Source organism: Rattus norvegicus, chromosome 15 (assembly GCF_021556685.1).
Source record: "Rattus norvegicus strain SHRSP/BbbUtx chromosome 15, alternate assembly SHRSP_T2T, whole genome shotgun sequence".
Lineage (NCBI taxonomy): Eukaryota > Metazoa > Chordata > Mammalia > Rodentia > Muridae > Rattus > Rattus norvegicus.
The window spans coordinates 22,362,728-22,385,933 of NC_141548.1; the positions used below are offsets into that span (position 1 = coordinate 22,362,728).

The 23,206-nt window shown below is 43.2% G+C and overlaps 1 protein-coding gene across 13 annotated transcripts in view; it reads right to left on the reverse strand.

Annotated features, from left to right (window-relative positions):
• Txndc16 (thioredoxin domain containing 16) overlaps nt 1–23,206 on the reverse strand; it is a 73,768-nt gene that overhangs the window by 23,961 nt on the left and 26,601 nt on the right. For 8 of the 13 annotated variants that reach the window (XR_015638070.1, XR_015638069.1, XM_087586021.1 and 5 more), the window contains 7 exon segments: nt 17,524–17,645; nt 11,109–11,199; nt 7,928–8,078; nt 3,494–3,660; nt 3,111–3,171; nt 924–1,047; nt 344–487 (listed from right to left, as the gene is read on the reverse strand). Coding sequence is in view for 11 of the 13 variants with exons in the window: in XM_087586021.1 (XP_087442147.1) it covers nt 344–487; nt 924–1,047; nt 3,111–3,171; nt 3,494–3,660; nt 7,928–8,078; nt 11,109–11,199; nt 17,524–17,645 (860 nt within the window). In the remaining 2 variants the exon portion in view is untranslated. 13 annotated transcript variants of the gene reach the window in all.

Consider the following 23,206-nt stretch of genomic DNA (forward strand, 5'->3'; position numbering starts at 1 on the left):
CCCTGTATACAGTGAAACGGCTATTACGTGAAGACAGTATTTCCTATGCTACTACAAATACTTTGATATATTTAAAACAATTGCACTCACTAATACTAGCTTTGAAAAGTAGCCAGCTGAATTTCTAGCTTACTCATTGACCTTCGATTTGGAAATCGTATATCTAGAAGCACAGAACGTTTGTTTTACTCTCCTTAGAATTAGAAGTAAACGCTTCAGTGTGTTCAATCTACTTGAGACATTTAAACAGTTTATGATGTGTAATATTTAGAAAGCAAGATAAAACCCATCCTTTTAAGGGTCCTAGTATGTCACATAGCATCCTTTCGATGCTCATACTTACAGGTAGCATAGAAAAGCACTAAGGTGTCGGAAGCCATGACCGTTGTGTTAAATGTCTCCTCCGTTAGTTCTACCAACAACCCCAAAGGCAGTGGTCTCTTCCTGTCTCTGTAAACAGTTCCCGCCACCTCATCGTCTTCAACAGCTAAAATGTTTTTAAAAGACATTGATTTACATAACTAAGTGATTAAATATTTAAAATGTCATGAGCCATCACAGGGAAAGTGGGCTCCGCCCCTATGCTGCTGCTGGGACCTCAGGAAAGTCACCTAACTGTAAACAGGTTACTGTAACACTGCTGAAGGCCAGACTCATCCACGAGTGCAAGCGCACCGGTGTTAATTACAACTTTGTTTCCGAGGGGGAATGATAAAAATGGAATGCTTTACGTAGATGCAGCAAGCCCAGCGGGAGAAAAACTGACTGAGGGAAGCTGGAAGCCTGGAGTGAAACAATAAAGTCACACACTGAATAAAACGCAAGAGAAAGCAGCCTTACATCTGCTCACCAGTCAACCCAATAAAATGTGACTCCATTTTATTTGCACTAATGGTGGGGGGGGGGGGTCTTACGGTTCTCACCCAGATCTGGGCCTTCCATGTCTTCACCTTCATCTTCTTGTATTTCTTCAAAGTACAAATTATTTTTCACATGGGAAATGATTAACTCAACATCATTCAACACCTGAAATTCCACAGGCGCGTCCTAGAAATGTCATTTCATTTTTCAAGTTAGCGTATAGTTACAGGTTTCGCTGTGACAACTTCAAACATGTCGACGTACCCTGTGCTTATTTGTCATTTGTCTCCTTGCCCTACTGCCCTCCTGAAAGCTTCTTTCACCGTCTTTGATGGTCTACTGCTTCCTGCTAAACAGTACCCCCTATTTAGTTACACGTACCCCTTCACCCTTTCCTTCCTTCCTTTCCTTGAAGAACTCCTCCTCCCTCTCCTCATCTCCCTCTAGCTTCTTGACTCTTCACATGCACGCACGCACACACACACACACACACACACACACGCACATGCACATGTATGCACACATATATCTAGGCTCTGCATATGAGAAAAAGTAAGTAGTATTTATCTTTATGTCCTTCTTCCTTCACTTAACATAATGATCTCCAGTAGTTCTATCCATTTTCTTGCAACCACATTGTTACTCCTCTGTTGATGGGCACTGGGCTGGCTCCATTTTCTAGCTATTGTCAATAGTGCAGTAATAAGGATGGTTGTGCAATATCCCTGTGGTCTGCTGACTGAGGAGCTCTTCCGATAAACGTCTAGGAGTGGTATAGCTGGATCACATGGGAGTTTCATTTTTAGAAATTTTTAAAGATTTATTCTTAAACTGTGTGTGTGTATAAACATGTATATACATGTGTATATGTATATATGTATTGTGTGTAGATATATGTATACATGTACATATGAAGTGTGTGTGTACACATGCACATGTTCATGACTTTCCCAATGATGCTTGTGCTGGTGGTTTTATGCCAATTTTACACACACTATAGTCACCTGAGAAGGAATCTCAATTGAGAAAATGCCTCCAGGAGATCCAAAAGTTAAACAAGCAAGGAGGTAGGGCATTTGTCTAATTAGTGATTGCTGGGGGAGGGCCCAGCCCATTGTGTGTGGTGGCGCCCCTGGGCTGGTGTTCCTGAGTTCTATAAGAAAGCAGACTGAGCAAGCCATGGGGAGCAAGCCAGTAAGTAGCACCCCTCCATGGGCTCTGCACCAGCTCCTGCTTCCACACTCCTAACCTGTCTGAGTTCCTGTCCTGACTCCATCAAATGGTGAACTGATGGAGAAATGTGAGCCAAACAGGTCTTTTCCTTTCCAAGTTGCTTTTGGCCGTGGTGTTTCAGAACAGCATTAATGACCCTAACTGAGATGAGGCCCATGCTTGTGAATGATGGTGCAGTGTGTGGAGATCAGAAGATGGCCTTTTGTGTCCTCCCTGTCCACCCTTGATTGACACTGGGTCTCTGCAGTCTGACCAGGCTGCCTGGCCATCCAGCTTCTATTTCCTGTCTCTGTCTCCCATCTCTTTTAGAGAGCTCTGGGGTTACAGACACTGGCTAGTGAGGCTCCTTTTCATGGGTTATGAAGCTCCAAATCCAGACCATACCTGTCCAGTTACCGTAACACCTGCCAATCCCTCTCCCAGCCTACGGCAGGCTATTTTTTAGGTTTTTAAGGACCGTCTACCCTACTATAATGGCTACACCAGTACACGCTCCTGCAGCAGTGCATAAGAGCTTCTCTCTCTCAGCTTCCTTGCCAGAATTTGTTGTCATGTGTTATCTTGACATGTAACAAGACAATTTTATCTAAAAATATTTTGCTTCCTTGGAAATAAAATAAAGCAAACCCTCTAAACTTCAGTTTTAAAATTAAACAGCAAAGGGAATAGATGCCACATAGCAGATGGGGGACTCCAAGTGAAGGGAAGCCTGGACTACATAGTAGAGACTGTTTCAAAAAATAAAAATAAAATTAATCATTTCCTTTGGCAAATTTTGCCTCCAGAAATTTTGCCAAAGGAAGAAATCAGTGATATTCAAGACAATTTATAAGGGCAGGCATAATATAACAAAAACAAATAATTAAATATGATTTTTGGCAAAAGAAAAAATCAATTGTGCATTGAAAGAATTATAATTAAAGATCGTTCTAATGGTAATCATGTATTACTTCGGTCCACATGGACTACCTTAGCTCAGAGAGTAAAAGAACAGACCAGTGTGTAAAACGACTGACCTTCTCTGCTCTTCTGAAGGCCACGTTAGCGTGCTGGGGAATGTTCACGTCCGCGGAGTCCCTTTTACAAAACAGAAATGCATTTTTACTCACTCAGGAAAAGAAGCCACCCAGGACACAAATCTGAAACAGGACTGTACGTTCTTATTCTGAAACAATTATGAACAGGTTACAATTCAGCGGGCTTGAGAAAGTCGTACATAAACACCGTCTGGATTTTCTGGTCCTCATCTTAATCTTGATGAAGCTGGTAGCTAGCATGCAGTCTTGGGCTCAGCAGTTAGTCCTAACCGTGCTAGCAGCTGCTGGATGTCAGGCTTTACTATGAGACTGCCACTGAAACATGCAGAAGCATTGTTTTGAGGGCACTGTGGTGAGGTTACCTCATCAAGAGCAGAACTCCTGCTTTCCCCAGAAGCTGCCACGCCACCCACTCTGCGGTTCTTCTGTCAGCCTCGTGTGTCGCTCGCTGGCTGATAATAAAGACCAGTGGCAGTCCTAGTTGTAGATGGATGGTGGACACCAGCTGGGGGTCTTCAGCCACCTCCGTCTCCGTTTAGAAAAAAGAAGGCAGAACACTCTCATTCTGCGGCAATGGCCCACTTGACAGACTGAGCAAACCCTCTCCTGTGCACTCACAGACACACGGAACTGATTTTTATAGCTATGTACTGTATCCCATGAAGCCAGTTTCTGAGAAATGGAGTGAATAAAAGTGTAATCCAACTCCCCTAGAAGTAAAATGCCTTTCAGGAAGAAAACACTATAGAACATGTAGACCTCTTACCATTTTTACCAAATGATTGTACCTGAAGGTTTTTCTTGGGATTCAGATACAAGTGCTTCTTCTGTCTACCAGGTACAAGTGACCAGCCGCTGTGGGGAATACCTTCAGCCTTCAGACTGTCCATGGGTTTAGCTACTCGGGTGATGGCTTAATCATTTCCCAATGTGCATTTAATGGTGGGAACCTTAAGAGTAGGTCTGGATTGGGGCTGAAGAGATGGTTCAGCCACTAAAGCACTTCCTGCTCTTGAGGAGGACCCAAGTTCTGCTCCTGGTACCCACATAGGGCAGCTGACGATTGCCTCTAACTCCAGCTCTAAGAGACAGGCGACTGCTCTAACATACACACAACCATAAAATGGGCACACACGTACACAGATAATTTAAGATAATAAAAGTAAATGTTTTAAAAACTGGCCTGCTATAATCTCGATCTATTTGAGACTGAATACATATACAAATTTACAGTCAAGATTTGTAGTTTAAATTGATTTTTAAAAATTCAGATACTGTTACGGCCAAACCTGGTGGAACATGCCTAGAATCCCAGGATTTAGGAGTTTAAAAGGACTGCCCCAGGTTCAAGGTCATCCTGGGCTACAAGTCCTATGCTAGCCTGAGCTACATAGCTATATAGCCAGGTTACATCTAAGACACATACCTAACCATTAGATTCTCTAACTTAATTGTCTCCTTTTTAAAAAGAGGGAGATGAACATATAAACAAAAGCACCAACCTGAATCAAATTTTTGGAAGTGGAATGATATCACATTGCAATGATCAGACCAATACTATTCACACAAAAGTCTGAATCTTACTTTCTACTTTCGTTTGCGTATAAATTTAACATTAGCACAGCAAGTCATTTCAGATCCTAAATGCCCAAACATAGGACACTTTGCAAAACCCAATGACCCCTGCACCTCAAAGACTTGTAGTGCGAGTGATCTATAAACTACTATAGAGTAGCACGAACATGGAAGCTGGGTATGTGAGCCCAGTAGTCCAGAGGCAGAGCAGGCGGATTTCTGTGTTCAAGGCCAGCCTGATCTACATAAAGTGAGTTCCAGGCAGCAGGGCTACACACTATAATACCCTGTATCAATAAATTATAAATTAATCAATTTTTTTTAAAAGGAATGGCCATGTCTGGGGCTACAGAACAAGAACAAACTACAAACCAGTCCTACAAATCAACTACCGATCTGTCCCACAGGTACAAATCCATCCTAACCCCGGGGCCTCCCCGGTGCCTTTGCCATGCCACCAGAATGCATACTTTTGTTCCACTCAATTTCAGCCTATAGACTGTTTCCTATAGAAAGTATTTGACCTCACTTTGTTTCTTTAACCTCAAGGATATTTGTCAAGAATAATAAACAACCTCCAAGGGCTGGAGAGATGGCTCAGTGGTTAAGAGCACTGACTGCTCTTCCAGAGGTCCTGAGTTCAATTCCCAGCAACCACATGGTGGCTCACAACCATCTGTAATGGGATCAGATGTCCTCTATTGGTGTGTCAGAAGACAGCAACAGTGTACTCATATAAAATAAATAAATAAATCTTAAAAAAAAAAGAATAAACAACCTCCAATACTAATCTGACCAAATGAAAAGTTAGAGGCAACCAAACCAGACCAGAACTCTGCCATCTGCTTATCCCACAAGGGTTAAGATGTCACCCCTTACTCAGTCTGGGGGGGTCTCAGGGCAGTGCCAGCTCCCTGCACCCCGTATTTACCTCATCCCTCCTCCACAGGAAAGCTGCTAGCTTGGTCTTCTTGGCTTGCAACCCCCTCTAGAAACACTGGGCCAACATATGGGTTCTCATTCCAGCCTCTCACTCCCCACCCCACTCCCTGCAGTTTTTCATTGGGTCTTCCCTGCTTTCCCGCTGCCTGGCATCCTGACTCCCAGTCTCTAACTGGGACTCAGCATCCACATCAGGTCCTCAGCACTCTAGGACGGGATGAAAAGAATTAAATTGAAAATGAGATGCCCATGTGATCTTCGAAAGAAAACCACTCTGGGGCTCAGCGATTTAATATTCCTTTTGTAGGGCAGAGTCCTGTGCCCACAGTTCCAGAAAGCACCATTCAACTGGAAAAGGTTTCAAGAGCGCATTCATGGAGAATACAACAGCAATCCCGGACTTTATGCCTGCCCCGCTTTCAGGTGCAGCCACACTTGACTGATTCCCAACCTCCTAGGCAGTGTTCAAGGTTTAAGTTTCTTTTGTTTCATTTTAAGATCAGTATCACATAATTCCTACTGTCATAAAATGAAATAAAACCAGAGAGTCTCCTTCTCGAGCAGTTACTGAAGCATAGTTGTTTTAAAACAAAAAATAAATTTGTAAGTAGAAACCAGAAAAAGGGGTAAACCTTCAAGATATAGCAAAAAGAAAAACATTTTTATTGTTTAGTGCATGTTATCATTCTGCCCCCTAGTGGTAGGCAGACAAAAAAACCAGAGTTTACAGTTGTTTGCACTTTTAGCGTGTGTGTGTGTGTGTGTGTGTGTGTGTGTGTGTGTGTGTGTGTGTGTGTGTGTGCGTATCTGTGCCTATAGATGTATGTGGTCCCAGGGTAGGAACTAAGTCATCAGGCTTGCTGGCTGGTACCCTTGCAAGATCTTGCTGGCCCAAAATTCAGAGAATTCTTAGTATCCAATTGAAGACAGGAAAACAGGTTGGATAGAAATGGAGAAGAACTGGGGGAAGGGGAGAGAAGCTGTTCTCTCTCCTGCTTCTCAAATGGGACATCAAAACAAATCCAAAGGGTACTCTTCAACGGATGCTAGGTATACTTGCCCTTCCCTGTCAAAGGAAAAGACCTATTACCTATGTTTCTGTTGCTGCTGCTGCTGCTGCTGCTGCTGTGGCTGTGAATGAGGCATGTGAAAGGTGAGATAGGAGAATCATGAACTGGATGCCAGCTTGGGCTAGACAGCAAGTTCAAGTCCAACCTGGGCTACACACAGAGACCCCATCTCAACAACAAGAAAACAATTCAAAAACTTCTTTGCAACCGAGATCCAACTGAAGAAAAAGTTATCTAAAATAAGGAACTAAAGGATTACGCCATTGAAAGTATAGCTGGTTCACTCTGGGTATGCAAAGCCTGGCTTTTTAAAATGCTGAGATTATGACCACAGAGCAAAACAGAAATGCACAGAATTTAACTGTAAAATAATAACCAAAGTTAGAGAGGCAGGGGAACATGAATACATGAAGTGATTTCCCCATCTTTCAAGGCAAAGGCGATCACCCCCTTCTACCTAAAATGGCACATGCTCTTTGATTTCTTAGTGTTCTCATAACTCAACGCTTGAGATAATATTTCCTGAAGTGTGCCTGACAGATGTTCAGAAGAAGAAGAATCCCTTTTATGCTTGTCAACTTCTTCTGTTAGGGTCAAATACAATTTAAATACAATGCTTCACACTACGCAGTGACATCACCTGCAGAAGGTACAGAGAGAATGATCATCTGATCCTACTTTCTGAGTGAGCACATGGGGCAGCTTATACGCCTCCCAATTTACACTTTGCAGAGCTGTTACTGGTAAAACACGTGAATTGTGTTTTAAAGAGGTATCATGTGAGACCTACTAGAGGGGTCTCACATACTTAGGGTGAACCTCGAACATTTCAGAGGAAGTGCTGACCACCATCGTCGAATGTGTCTCCAGGACTCTCTAAGGCTAATGCTAACCACATTGAGACACGGTGGACCTGTGGCTGTCATAGCTACCAACCTTCTGAACAATGACTAAAACATTCACAAACTCTGGGCCCCCACGAGTGACTGCACTCATTATACCTGTGACACAGTATCATCACTCATGTGTTATATCCAGGTTTTTTGAAGCAGTAAGTCAAACAAGGAGCTGTTCTCCAATGCTATGAAATAAAAGCAATGAGTCCCAGGAAAAAGAAAGTAAAATAGTCAGCTGTATAGATGCTTATCTGTGAACAGAGCTTACTGAACCTCACGTGAGCATCGGTTGCAGTGAAGTGAACACACATACCAACAGAGGTGCCTCCATTGTCTTCACGAATTTGTGAACTTCCACTGCAGCCAATGGCGGCCCCATTAGTGTTCTTCGGCAATGCTCGGTCACGTCCGAGACCACTTTACAATGAAAGAAGTAGAGATGTGCGTGCTCTATGTTCTCCGAGCTGTGAGTGAAAACCAGGATGAAGCAATTAACGAGATTCTTTGTGTGGCCCTCTTACAATCCAAAAGAGCATACTTTTGCCTACCTCTCATGCACTGGATTACTTTTTTAATAAAAACAAGCATAGAGTTTAAAAATAAAATCAGCTTGGACAAAGACAGAAAATATTTACAAAAACTTGTCTTAACATCTGAACGGAACTCCTGAAACTCTTACACATGAATGTCTACATCAGGGTATAGGTTTCCAGAGGACAGTCACAGATGAGACTGTTGTTCAATTCAGTTTCTCTTCTACGGCTGTCTCAAGGGAAGCTTTGTAATACAATGTTTCTAAGTTTAAATTTAACCCAAATCTGTTGAATAAACTTTAGCTAAACTATGCCTTAAGATAGAAACCATGTGATAGTTGTGGGAGTTTGTGAATTTGTATCTGAAAAAATTACAAAACTGGACAAATACAGTTTATAATTTTAGTTTTGGCATTTATTTCAATATGAGAACTTAAATTTACAGTGCAGATAAGTTTTGCCAAAATTTAAACAGCATTTTTAAACCCTCATGTAGTATAGAGCTTTGTAAAATACTACAATTTTAAAAAATACTTTATTTTTAAAATAGCATGCTTAACTAAATAGTAACCAACTTAGTAACTAAACAAATAAGTTAATATTTTTTAAATCTAGAATTACAGGATTAAGACACACAGATCAGGCTATTTCTATTTCTATTATTAGTTACAATGTGATTTCTAACAGAGTCAGTGATTAGGAAACAATCATAAATACTTACTTAGTAACTTCTGTTAAAGCTCTATGCTACAGAGCCCAGAGACCCCTGAACTAGAATGGACCTGAATATCCCTCTCTGAGGACTAGATTTCATGTACCAGAGGGGACCACCCAAGCTGTCAAAGGACGGAAACAACCAACAATGTGTTGCTATGATGCCTATGTTTTACATCAAACAGCCACCAGCGTAACAGTACAACCCTAAGGGTGACACACATACCTTGGCGATAACCAACCCCTCTCTAATTGGATCTAAGATTCATTCAACAAAAGGGAGGCCACGCTTGGTTCTAGAAACCTGGTTTCCTTCCTACTCAGTGCTAGTGGAATCATGGCTATTGGAGGAGAATCTACAACTACTAATTCCCTAAGCAAGTGTAATTCCTAACAGTAAGCTATAAACTTTGTCCTCATACACACATCCTTCATCAAGAAATCTCCATCCTTCATCAAGAAAGCTGGTCTTTGCAACAGGCAGAGACCATGGCAGAAAACCACAAGCAATCAAAATGCAGAGTTGTGGAGTCCAGTCCCGACCTATCAAACCTCCCACGCCAAGGGCACAACGGAACACTGGAAGAGGAGGCAAAACAGTCTAAGGGCCAGAGGGTCAGGAAGGCCGCAGTGAGATTATGTCTCCTGGTCTATCAGAAGCTAAACCCATAAAGTCTCACCAACATGACTGCTTAAATGTGAGCTGGACAAGAATGACCGATGAGTGTGCCACACTAGATGAAGAAAAGTCCATCAGGCCTCAACCCCGCATAAAGAGCTATAGACGACTGCGGGAAGCTGGGAGTGGGAGAGGGGAGAGGTGGCCCTCCCAGGAAAGAGCACTTTAATAGGTTGTTCAGTGCCAAATGCTCAGCCCTGAAAACATACAAACTGCATCACTGTAGGGACTAAACAGCAATCCCTAGGAATAGATATGCACACAAATACATGCATGCATGAAATAACTGTGAAAAAAGCAGGCATAAATTTGGGGAAAAAGGGGGAGGGGGATGTAGGTGTAGGTGGGAAGGCTTAAAGGGAGGACAGAGAAGGCAGAATTCTTGTAATTAAATTTAATATCAAAAATAAACAAAAAAAGCTCTATGTTAAACAATAAAGACTAATAAGACTACTCAATTGCTTAAGTGCATAAGCCAAAAGAGATGCATAAGGGGAACAATTAAAACAAGGTTTATAGACTATAATCTACCAGCTGCTACAAAGAAATATTTCATTCTGCCTCAAGGTGGGAGAAGGAAGGAAAAGAAAGGGAAGATCACAGAGTTCACATAGAAGGGGAGGCATTAAGTCTTTGCAGGAAGGAAAAACAGACGTGCATTTCAGAGAAAGCAGCCATACACCGCTAAGACTCATAGAACGTGCAGTGCTTCCCGAGGGTAAGTCTGCGCTGCTTGCTAAGGCTGCTGAGAGCACGGCGCTGGGCACTGGCTATACCGATGAGGGTGTGTGTCGCGTCTAAGTCTCTGAAGTAAAACAAAGCCAGAAAGCTCTGTAATCAGGCATCCTCTGCTTGCTGCTCAGAGACCCACAGAGGGTCTGTTGCTATTGGACGTTTACAAGCGGATGTCACAGAAAACATGAAAAGTTCAATAACGGGCTGAAAACAGCATGAAGAATTCCTGTGGTGGTTGGCCTAAAACCCACAGACGTGTGAGACCTCTTGCCTTTAAACAACTGTTTGTGAAAGAGCAAACAGCTATGATGTCCCAAGAGATCAGCCAGGAGGCCACATGAGAAAGTCTGGCACAGCCACAAAAATTTATCCTAGATTGATGTTCCCCCACCAAAAGCACTGAACATTGGGCTTCTAGGTAGACCCATAAGTTATAAATTAGAGAAAAAAATTATAACATTCTGTTCAAAAACTACCTAAATGCATTTATAACTACTATGACAAAATGACTTATAGAGCCTTTAAAACTTCTCTGGGGTCTGTTACTTTACCCCATGTGACAGGTCTGTTCCTAAGATCCCTCCTGTAGCCATCAGAGACTGTTACACAGCTGGTCCACAATGACTCTGTTTACCCCAAACCACCACTGCATCTACAGGATGTCACTTACAATAGGGTAGTAAAGGAATTCCAGGGTCCCCTAGTTATTTACAGCTGCTCATGATTCCTTTGGAGAAACACAAGTTGTGACAGTGAAGGAAACGATGACTAAGCGGCATGAAACATACGCACAACAGAAAATCGAAACGTTGACCTGAGTCTCTCATACATACCCGACATCTTCTAAAAGAGCAATTTCTGTGGTTAAGGCAAACTGGTAAGAGGTCCCATACACAAAAGCGGCTTCCATGACGGCTCTGTGCTCTGAAGAGGAAACAGGGAAGGAGAGTTCGTATATGATAAGTCCATGCAAACTTTTATTCTAACCCTTTTATTACCTGTTGCATTTAAGGAAAGATGGTTCAGTAGTTAAGAACTGTTCTTCCAGAGGACCTGAGTCCATACCCCAGGACCCACATGCGGCAGCTTGTAACTCTAGCTCTGAGGGGAACAGTGCCCCCTTCTAGCCGCCATAGACACCCGCTCACACATGGCATACTCTCACACAGACATACACACATAAATAAAATAAATCTTTAAAACTTAAAGTATATTTTACTCAAGTTTATAAAGGAACTGGGACAGCAAAAAACAAGTTATCCTTGAATATCCTTGTAACATGCGTATGTGTGGTTGGACGTTTTATTAGTGGGAAGCATATACGAATTCACACGTTTCATGTTCTATATTCTAGATTTATACATACATTTTTACCAACTTTTTTTTTCCGGAGCTGGGGACTGAACCCAGGGCCTTGCGCTTGCTAGGCAAGCGCTCTACCACTGAGCTAAATCCCCAACCCCTGTTTTTACCAATTTATTTTTATTTTTTATTAACTTGAGTATTTCTTATATACATTTCGAGTGTTATTCCCTTTCCCAGTTTCCGGGCAAACATCCCCCTAGCCCCTCCCCCTCCCCTTCTTTATGGGTGTTCCCCTCCCCATCCTCCCCCCATTGCCGCCCTCCCCCCAACAATCACATTCACTGGGGGTTCAGTCTTAGCAGGACCAAGGGCTTCCCCTTCCACTGGTGCTCTTACTAGGATATTCATTGCTACCTATGAGGTTGGAGCCCAGGGTCAGTCCATGTATAGTCTTTAGGTAGTGGCTTAGTCTCTGGTTGCTTGGCATTGTTGTTCATAAGGGGTCTCGAGCCCCTTCAAGCTCTTCCAGTTCTTTCTCTGATTCCTTCAACGGGGGTCCCGTTCTCAGTTCAACCAATTTTTAAGAGACAATTTAGTAAGTCATATTAAGAAAAAAAAAGGACCCAGCTCCGAAAAAAAAGAACCAAAAAAAAAAAAAAAAAAAAGAAAAGAAAAAAAAAGGAACCCATTCCCCTACTTTCTATCCCAGCTCCGTTACTCGAGACAGAATGCTTCTAATTCATTCAGCATTTATTTTGGTGTGTATCTGGAAGCCTGTAAACGTCATTCTTATTCCCTTATTTCCTGACACTTGCTCTCAACACACACATGCAGATATAGCAAGGTTGATGGCAGACAAAGCTACTGCTATATCTGTTGATGCCTCTCTTTTCTGAAATCCAGGCCTATAACACCCTAGAAATGTGTTCTTCACACTCCCTTAGCCCTTCTGGTCCACACATCAACCTCTGGCCTCCACAGACACACACACACAGTGAGGACCGGATACACCGTAAGCTCTGCAAACCGCATCTTTCTATGAATTTACCTAAACTGACGCCACACTCTGTCCCATTCTTCCTGTACCACAGAGGAACGCCTGTATTCCCACAACACCTTTCGCTAACTAGATCCATCCCCCTCTTGACTACTCAGAGTTCTTGCTGTAGCCATTCCCCTGGATGATGAATTCCCTCTTCTCAACTAGCACTTTCTTGTCAATACACAAACAAGTTTCTTTAAAGATTCTTCTGTGCCTCACATAATCTTCCAGATAACATCCAGGTTTCCCCCTTTTCTTACAGCAAAACTCCTCGCTCTACTGTTCTCTCACACTTGTGAGGCTGTTCCTATTAACCCACAGAAACTGCATTAGTTAAGGTGGTCAGGACCCACCATATGGCTAAGCATTATAGCTAAGTAGCATTAACTCACTACACTCAACACAACTGTCCCGGTGTTCCTTAAAACCTCATCTTCAGCAATGCCCCATGCCCTACTCATCCTGGCAGCGAGGTCTGCACCCAGGACCTCACATAGGCTAGGCAACCCTTCCTTCACTCCCTCTCACTCCCAACTCCACCCCCATTTTCAGGCCATAAGCAGGAATGGTCCCTTTAGAGGAGGGTACTGGGTGCATGTTCAAAGTCTGGACTTTCTGCTGCCCACGAGAGTTCAGAAACATAAAAGTGTCTCTGTATGTGGAATGGCTCAGAGAAAAAAACCGTTTTGGGTATGGTGGGCTCCTGTCCACCTGTGTAACCAAGACACAGCTCTTATATGAACAAGGGGATGAGGCATGCATGCCCAGCGGACAGAAACATTTTACCTCTCTCACAGCTGACTCCTTTATTTCAGACATCAGAACATTGGGTGTGCTTTCTTCTGAACCTAAACCTGAAAACTCCTTCCCCATAGGTGGGGTGTGTGGCTTCATGCAAACATTCTGAGTGCCCTGAAGAGGATATTGAGGAAAAGTATGCTGTGTTGTGTGATGTTTCCCAAATGTGCCTGGTAAAAATCACTTAGTGCTTTTTTTTTTTAAAGGACTCATGGGCTTCCCTCCACACCTACTGCTTCTACTTCCTTCCAGAAACCTGAAATGGAGACAAAGTTCAGGGGGTCTTTCACTCTGGGAACAGAGGCCTCCTTCTCTCCTCCACAGTGTAACAATCATCATCTTTGGACCAAGAACATGGCTGGCAGAAATCCGGTATCCCCTTCTGTACATATGATCGTATTATCCACATGTGGCTTCTGTGGTGATCGCTCTAGTGTCAGACGGGATCCAACGTCTGCCTGTTTGCCAGAGCTCTTTCCAAAAAGAATATTTTCTGCATGGTGGTATACAGCTTTAAGCCCAGCCCTGCCCTTGCAAGGCAAAGGCAAGCAGAACTCACTGAGCTTGAGGCCAGCCAGAATCATGTAGTAAGACTGTCTCGGTAAGGAAAAAACTTCCTTCCCTCACAAGAATTTGTGTTGAGTGTGTGAGAAGTCGCCCACCAGGAAGTTTCAGAACAGAGGTGGGACAAGGGAAGCCAAAAGCACTCTTCATTCCAGATCTGGTCCTTCTATAATAGCTCACTTATGCTCACTTGTTCTGAAACTAAGGGCACAGAGACGTTGTTCCTGTAAATTGCCCATTGTCAATAATGTTGCAATGGACACGGGAGGAGATAAATCTTCAAGATACAGATTCAGTCCCTTCAGATAGGACTGCTGGATCAAATGATACAGGTGAATTCAGAAGAACTAGGGCAGAGGCAGCTTATACAAGTTAATCGATAGGTGGCCACAACCCTAGAGAAGACCCCTAGATCTGGAAAAGTAAGACTTTCACATTCTGGGCGATCCCTAAGTTAGCACAACCCACTAATTGACCAAGTAGTGTGTGGAAAACAGGTGGCTTCCCCCAACACACACCAGACCAGTGATTCTCCACCCTTAGGTCAAATAATATTTTCATAGGGCTCACCTAAGGCCATTGGGAAACACAGATATTTACATTACAATTCCTAATAGTAGCAAGATTACAGTTACAAAGTAGCAATGAAAATAATGTTCTGTTCAGGGGTCACCACAAATGAGGGACCATCTTCATAGGTTGCAGTCTTAGGAAAGTTGAAACCCACTACCCTAGACCCAGCTGCACACATCCCAGACTGTCATCGCTGAGGGGATACTGGAGATTAAGTGAAGAGAAAGCTGCAGGCTAACCTCCTCTGAGGCAGAGTAGAATGTGAGTCTTTGGCAAAACATCTCTACTACAGTGTTAGTGAAAGTGGTTTCTGCTAGAGAACAATCAAAAATACCAACGTGAGAAGATCATCTGACGAGATGTCAACCGTCGTAATCAGATGGAAAGTAGACCAAGAGTCTGGATGTTAGTCTCTGATGACGTGTTTTCCCAAATGCCTTTAGAACAAACATCTCTGACATACAAATTGCTAATACTATGTTTATATTACCTGGAAAAAATGTGCCAGGGATAGCTTTGTTTAGAAACTTTACCCTAGTACCGTTGAAAATACATAGCAAATCTCTGGACAGGTAGGTATTGGAATAAAAAGAAAATATATAGCAAATCTCAAGTTACAGCTGAGCGACATGAAGCGTCTCTGAATTAGGAAAAGCAGCACAACATGACGCTTTCAGGCCATAGACAGGCGCATTCTCTGAGGGAGGGTTAAGTCATTAGACATTTCTGAGTCACTTGAAGGGAAGAAGTGGTGGAAGTTAGGTTCCTCCTTGGGGTTGGTGCCCTGAGGCCAGGTGATCTGTGTCTCAGGAGTACTCACGGTGGCAGGATCAGAGGCCTAGGGAAAAGGCTGGGCTTGCCATGTACCACAGACGCTGTGTTTGCGTATGTGGTGGTGTTGATGAACCGCAAAGGGGGATTTATGAGGGGAAGCAAACACAAGCCTATCCCACCTCCTCGCATTACCTGAGACAAGAGGGAACATTTGGAGGAAAAGTGATCTCCATACCTTGGCTCAGAGAGAACAGCATTTATCGTCATTGCTTTTAGGCACTCCTGCACACAGACCGCCAGGTGTCACTTTTACTGGTTCTTCCTCACCTCTGAATGCAAATGCTCAAGTGCCCCTGGGCACTGCGGCTTTACTTCTCAAGTCCGCGTCCCTAGTCTGCACCCCCAACATGAGAGCACTATCTAGTTACCCTGCGGTACTTCCTAAGGATGCTGCCACAAAGGCACTCCAAACCTCCCACAGCAAACTTTCAGGTCTCCAACCTGATCTTAGCTCTTAGCAATTCCACCTTTTTAGTCTCCTAGATTGCCTCCAGCTACCTGTCTCTGCTGTATGAAGAAAGCAGTTATCGTACTCCACCTCCAAAACGCAAGTCTATGCTCACCCTTGCCCCCATCTCTGCTGCTGCGCCCTGTCCAGGCCACCCCGGCACCCACTGCATACATAATACAGTCATTTCCTGTTCCCCCCATATTCTCCCCCACCCCTTACTCCTTCCAGTCTACTTCAAACATTGTGGTCAGACTGAGGCAGTTAAATATAAATCAAGGAATTAATCCCTGTCTCGCTATAACTCATGTTTTTCACTAATTACAACTGAAAACTGAGGGGAAACAAGACTCAAGGAGACCCTGAAAAGTAAACTAAACAGGCAAACTGTTAGTACTATTTTTAAATTTTAAATGTTTTTATTTTGGGGGTAAACACTAACATGGGGGTCGGTTCTCTTCTTCCATGGCGTAGGGAGTGGTTCCTAAGATTGGAACTTGGGCCACCAGACTTAGCAGCAGGCACCTTTACCCACTGAGCCATCTTGCCAGCCTTGAAGTACTATTTTATGACAGTATTACATTTTGGTTTGTTTTTTAGATTTTACTTCATGTGTATTGGTGTTTTGCCTGCATGTGTGTATGTCTGTGGGAGGGTACTGGAGCCTCTGGAACAGAAGTAACAATTGTGAGCTGCTATGTGGGTGGGAATCGAACCTGGGTCCTCTGGAGGAGCAGCAGTGCTCTTAACCGCTGAGTCCTCTCTCCAGAACCAGATATTATGTTTTGTACCATGCTGAAGCTCAATGTCTAGGAATACTAAAACTTCGACATGTGGTTTAACTCATAAAAACACAGAACTGGGTAGGGAGATGGCACAGTAAAACACTTGGAGCCAAGTATGAGAATCTGGGTTTGGATTCCTTAGAAGCCAGGCAGGACCATCATCCCAGTGCTCAGAAGGCAGGGATCCTGCAGAGAAAGCTGAATAGACTAGCCAAATTAGAAAGCTCCAGATTTCAGCAAGAGATCTTGTCTGAGAAAATAAAATGGAGAATGACTGAAGAGAACATTGATGCTAACCTCTGAACGCTACATATGCACCAACATACGCACATACACACACACACACACGCATACACACACACACGGGCTGTGTTCACTCTGGCGGAGTGCACCTACTACCAAAGCAATAGGGGTGGCTATGGTGTTGTTGGGGAGCAGGCTCAGGTTATGGTCCTCTGAAAGGAGGAAGCAGCAGGCTAGCTTTTGCATACATTGTTCAGTGTGGTAAACACTCATTCTTGAGCCAGAGGAAGGCTTTGCCGTTTTCCTGTGACCATTGCCTGGAGAAAGGCTTCGGCACTCCCACGGGTCTAAGACATGGGGCCTTGGACATGGTCCTATCCTCAGTCAGGGCTTGATCTTCTCTTTACACACTCACCCAAGGCTTCCTCAGCTCTCAGCAGGTTTCCCCAAACAGAGACTGGATCATGGAGGTTAAGTAACTTGTCTAAGTCACATTCTCAGCAACCGGTGAGCCAGGGGGGGGCTAACCTGGACCACTCCAGCGTGCTGCCCATTTACAGGAGGTACAGCAGTAGAGAAACTTTATATCACCTGAAGCACTCCAATGTAGTCACGCCAAGTACATGCACAGCAAAGACCAAACAAGCTTGCGATACCTGGTGTTCCGATGGCTTCTACATATGAGAATATCATATTTGATTTTCCTTTCAGAGAATTTTCTATGCTATGAAGGTCTTCCAGGGTGGTAATATATTTTACTTCATTAAAAAGCAGAGCACTAAAACAAACACAGAGAAAACTAGTGAGAAGTTTATTATGGACTTTTTTTTAAGTGTAACTCCCTTGAACAAACTGAGTAATGAGAGCACAGTCATTCTAACAGACTGAAGTGAAACTGGTCTCTAGGTTGTCCCTCCTTAACAACGCGACCAGGACACTCTTCATCACAATCACCTCTGTGGAGTTAAACTACATTCTCACATCCCACTCTAACCCCTTACAGGTCTCTCAGGTTTGGACGTAGATGAACCATCCGTACATCACAGATGCAGGCTGTTTTCCAAGACTCCCTAAGCCTTTCATGACCTAAGCATCATCTACCTTGCTAACCTCATTGTGCCCCCCTGTGTTCAGTCTGACACAATGCAGGACAACTCAGAGCCTCTGTTGGGACCCCTGCCTCGGCTCCATCTGAACACCTACCTGATCCTTCACCACCATTTCAAAGAAGTCTTCCCCGTTCCCACATCAATAAGCTTTTCCTTCTCACTTCACTATGGGATTCCTTCATGGCACATACTAGCACCTGAAATTATAACTATACTCACTCCACCTCCTTGCTAATTCCTCACGCCCACCAACCATTATCTCCTTAAGACAGGCACCCTGGTGTGTGCTCAGTGCCTCTGCAGTACGTATAATACAGTGCAGTACACAGAGGGCAATCAAACACAGGTAACGAAATCAGCAGGCTGTGCTTCGCTCTGAGGGATGGAGATTCAAATGGTTGGAGAGAGCCAGGCATGACACACTCATCTGTAATCCCAGTGGTGGCAAGAGGATCACGAGTTCAAGGTCAGCCTGGGCCACACAGAAAGGAAAAGGAGAAAAAAAACGATAGTGGAAAATTTACTCATGAACATTTACTGAATTAAGGCACCAGGGTTAGAACAAAAAGCAGAGACTGTCCTGTCTACAACAGCGACCTTTTTACTTCACCATAATTAACCAAGCACACTTCTTCTTTTGTCTTAAGAAGACCAGGTCTTACTCTGTTGCTTAGGTTGGTCCAGACCTACTTTACTATGAGGCCCAAGTGTAGCAACCCTTCTACCTGTGTCCCACATATGGATTCACGCATAAGCCAACAGGTCCAACTTACTAACGAATGCTATTTTGACAACCAAATGATCCTTATATTTTATTGTCCATTTCTAAGTAAGTTGTTCCCATAAACAAGAGTTTTCATTTAATCTCTAAGTACATAATTTTTATAAGCTAATTAAAGATTTGGGAAAGTTTTTCCAGGCCCACATACTTAAGTAAAGGTTCATTCAAATACCCACAATTAATTATTCAAATATAGCTTTCTCTCACAGAAAAACACTTTCTCTTAATCGGCTGTTCTACAACCTTTTGGGATTGAGACCCTTTTATAAGCTTAACAATTATTGATGTCCAATTTGTTTTACATGTTATCCTATCAGTAATTGCCAAAATGGAAAAGAGAAACTTAAAAATCCTTATTTTTTAGAAAATAAGAACACCACTGCATATTAGCATAACTTTTTATTGAAAAAAAATTGCAGAAAAAAAGTGGCACTGATTTACATTTCTGCAAATCTCTTTAACATGAAATCAAATCTGCTTCTACATCCAATGTGTTATGGTATTGTGTGTCATATGGCCTGTGGGAACTTGTTCATGAGAAAGTCAAGTAATGCCTTATGTCACGAGAACAGTTCGACTAGGTAGTCACTCTGAAAGTGCTATTCCAGACTATATTAGCTTAAATATTTAACTGTTTATTGACGATTTGTGAAATGTAAGAACTTGATCTATAGCCCCCAGGGTAGCCTCTTGTTTTGTTTTTAAGAGTGTTTTCAAAGCAGTACTCTCTGCGTGCTTCACACATGTCCTCCACAGTATCACTGAAGCACTGCAGCTCTACACAGGAAGTGGGTGGCCTCAGATCACTTTGCCAGTTGCTGCTACAGCTGAGATTCAAACCCAGGACTCCTGACAGTAACGGATGGACTCCCTTGATGTTGTAACCCACTATTTAGGGGACTGGGGAAGAAAGGGTCTTGCTAGTTAGCTAAGGCTGGCCTCAAACCTGCAGAGGTCCTCTTGCCTCAGTCTCAAATGCTTAGATTATAAACATTTACCACCACACCCAGACATCACTGACCGTTCTTACAGATAGGGAGTCAAGAGGGGAAAGGATGCTAGCTAATGATGGGGCAGGAGCAACCAGATCGACCTTTGGGCTAACGTCCCATTTCAAAGTCAGCTGACTGTTATCAGTGCACTTCCAAGAATCTCATGTAAAGCCTCGGCTCAGAATTTTGTCATGGTGAAGACCAGCCCAAGTTTCTACTAAAATGTAGATAATATCACAAACTTGCTTTCCCAGGCTCCCTGCTACAAGGCTTGGCCTTTTAACCTGGAATCATTTGCTTGACAGTCTGCATCAAGAGCAGGTGATACGAACAACCAGGGACGCGACAGAATTACTCTGAGAGGCGGTGGACGTAATGCTTCAAAGGCAGCCATGGAACAGTGTCCCTGAGTGCAGATAATGCAAACTTGCATCCAATGTGGGGCAGCAACGCAGGAGTCCTCCTCACATTAGCTGTGCCATGATTCTAACTATAACTCTGTGCTGGTCAGTCCAGGTCTCCAGCCCTTCTAGTGAAACTGAGATTTCCTGTACGTATTCCAAGTCCTTCTGCTTCCGTCAGATCAGGGTTTGAACTAAGAACCCTGGGTAATGCACTCACTCTGTCTTGTTTAATTCTCAAGACAAACATCTAAGATGGGAACCATCATTAACCCTGTTTTAAAGACGAGGCTGTGGGGTTTAGAGAGGTTACGCTGCCTAATGTCCCAAAGCTCATTAGGCAGTCATTATCCACGAGATAATAATAACCAGAAGTAATGACACTCATAATCTAATGATCTGTGATTTTTCCCATTGGCTTCCTGGCTTTATTATGTTCCTTAATAGGCCAGTTTCCAGATGATGCACATGTCTAGGGAGCTGAAGGGTGCATCCCATATGCCTGTCTGTGTCCTTCACTTTGGTTCCAAAGAGAAAAACTGCCGTGGAAACAGGTGAAGTCTCTCTTGGAATTTTCTCCATCTGGTGACTGGGTGAGACAACCTGGGACGCTCTGTCTGGGGGTGCTTCCTGCCCTGGAACGGACTCACCTTCCTTAGGTGATGCTCTTCCCCAGACTCTATCAGAATCAGCCACACAGACAAGACAGACAAGGAATTGAACGGCTGCCACCAAAACAAAGGGACCAAGAGCCCACTCTTCCCTTTTGTTACAGAGCTGGTCACTCATTCCTTTTTCAAAGATTATAGTTCTGTCAGAATTCAAACCCTTTAAAAAGAAAATCAGTAAAACAGTATGTGCTAATTTATCACCCGAAACCTCCCACAGGAGGCACAGGGAGTAGGAATGGGTGATCATTTTTACATGCGGGTTATTTTCTTTGTTCCTGCTTTGTTTTGCTTGGCCTTTCCTATATAACCCATGCTGGCTTAAACTCAATCTTTCTTCTTCGGTTTCCCACATGTAGGATGTAGAGACAGCACAGCACTCCCCAAGAAATTAGTATTATCTAAATCATGGGGCCGCGACTACCAGATGCACACATGAAGTGACAGGTTGAACACAAGAAGCCACCCATGAAACTCGAACTGAAAATGCATACAAGCCCCATTTATTCTCTGGTGCCTGCAGTCTCCTACCTGCTTACTCCTTAGACAACAGCTGTGGGCCCTTAGAGGAAGACTGCCGCTCCTTCCATACTCAGCTATTAAAGCATTGCCTTTCAAAGTTCACATCCACCAACCTTCTATGTCCTAAGCACCTGAGAGATTTCAAGCACCTCATTATGATCCCAGGCCATAGTTTGAAAATCTAACATTAATACCAATTGACAGCTCTGTGACAAACTCACATCCAAGACAAGAGAACCTTTTATTCTAAATGTCCGATAAAAACATCGACTCCATACATTTTTAAGTAATGTTTTAATGACATTTTAAATACCATTTTAAAAGTCCACATAACTGACTACAGTGGTCCAAAAGTATCTAATTTATAAATAACTGATATGAACACCATCCTATACCTCTACTTATTCTCAGATTTTATAACTTCATTCTTCCTAGCTGTATTTTTTTTACATTTGGGGGAAAAGGTAATTTATCAAAATTCTGGATGGTCTACTGATAAAGGTGGAAGAGAAACTGTGGCTCCTTCTCATTCAAAACATTCTGCATAACAAATGCAAATGATCTGAGAAAAAAGTAACACCACGGCTTATACACGTTTGAAGCAAATATAAACATCAAATGCAAGCTTTCGGCCACAGACAAATGCTTTGGAAAACAAGCTAAGCATTATGTACAATCATTTCTTGTCCTCAGTTGTGAGGTTAAGTAGAACATCTTGACCAAAAACAAGGGACAAGTTGGCTGAAATTAATGTAATTTAGCATGCGCATCGATCAACTGTGCACACTACAGAGTAGAAAGGCAACCAAACCCCAGCTGTAAACCCTTCTGTCTACAACAGTGACCTACTTGCAGGATACACTGATACAGTAGTGGCACAAAGGGTAGGAGTGACCAGCCTCCATCTGATTGATTTAGGCCCACTCTAAGAGATGGAACCCATGTCTGACAATGGTCATATAGCCAAGAACTAAGACTAGATAGGCCATGAACTGAGAAGAAAACCAAATACTATTCTTTTGCCAAAAGGTTAGGAAGAGAAGGTGAGATTGGAGACGAGATGTGAGATTGGAAGAGAATGTGAAAAGATTGTAAGCGCCAATGGGGAAGGAGGACACCACAAAAACAAGGTGCTCTCAACAGAACAGGGCTGACACACTTAAGAACTTACAGAGATAGTGGTAGGATGTGCAGGGTCTGCACAGGTTCAAGTCAAATGGGGTCTCACTACTGAGAGGGGGAAGGGTCACAAGCTACCATTCCTAACTAAGAAGCTATCTCCAACTGAGAACTGCTTGCAAAAGAAATATTAGGTTTTTTTCTAATACAGTCTCTAAATGGGTATATAAACCACACTTAAGGGCAGGCCCCGTGCCTAGCACTGGATGGCCAACTCAAAATGAGCTCAAAGGTATTTGGGGAGATATTTTTGTACCATAAAGCTTTTTTTTTAAAACCTTACTAGTTGTTTTAGTCACTGTTCTATTGCTTTAAAGAGACACCATGACCAAAGCAACTCTTACAGAGTCAGGCATTTGTGATTGGGGCTTGCTTAGTCCCAGAGGCCTGGCCCATTACTATCACAGTGGGGAGCATGGCAGGCAGCATGCAGGCCGGAGTCTAGCTGAGAGCTACATCCTGATCCATAGGTAGAGAGAGACTGGCCTAGTGTGGCTTTTGAAACCTCGAAGTCCACCCTCAGTGAAACACTGCCTCCAACAATTGTACACCTCATAATCCTTCTAATCCTTTCTAATAGTGCCATTTCTTTGTGACTGAGCATTCAAATATATAAACCTATGGGGGCCTTCTTATTCAAACCACCACTCTGGTCTTTTACTTGTATAATATGGTTTCTGTTGCTAC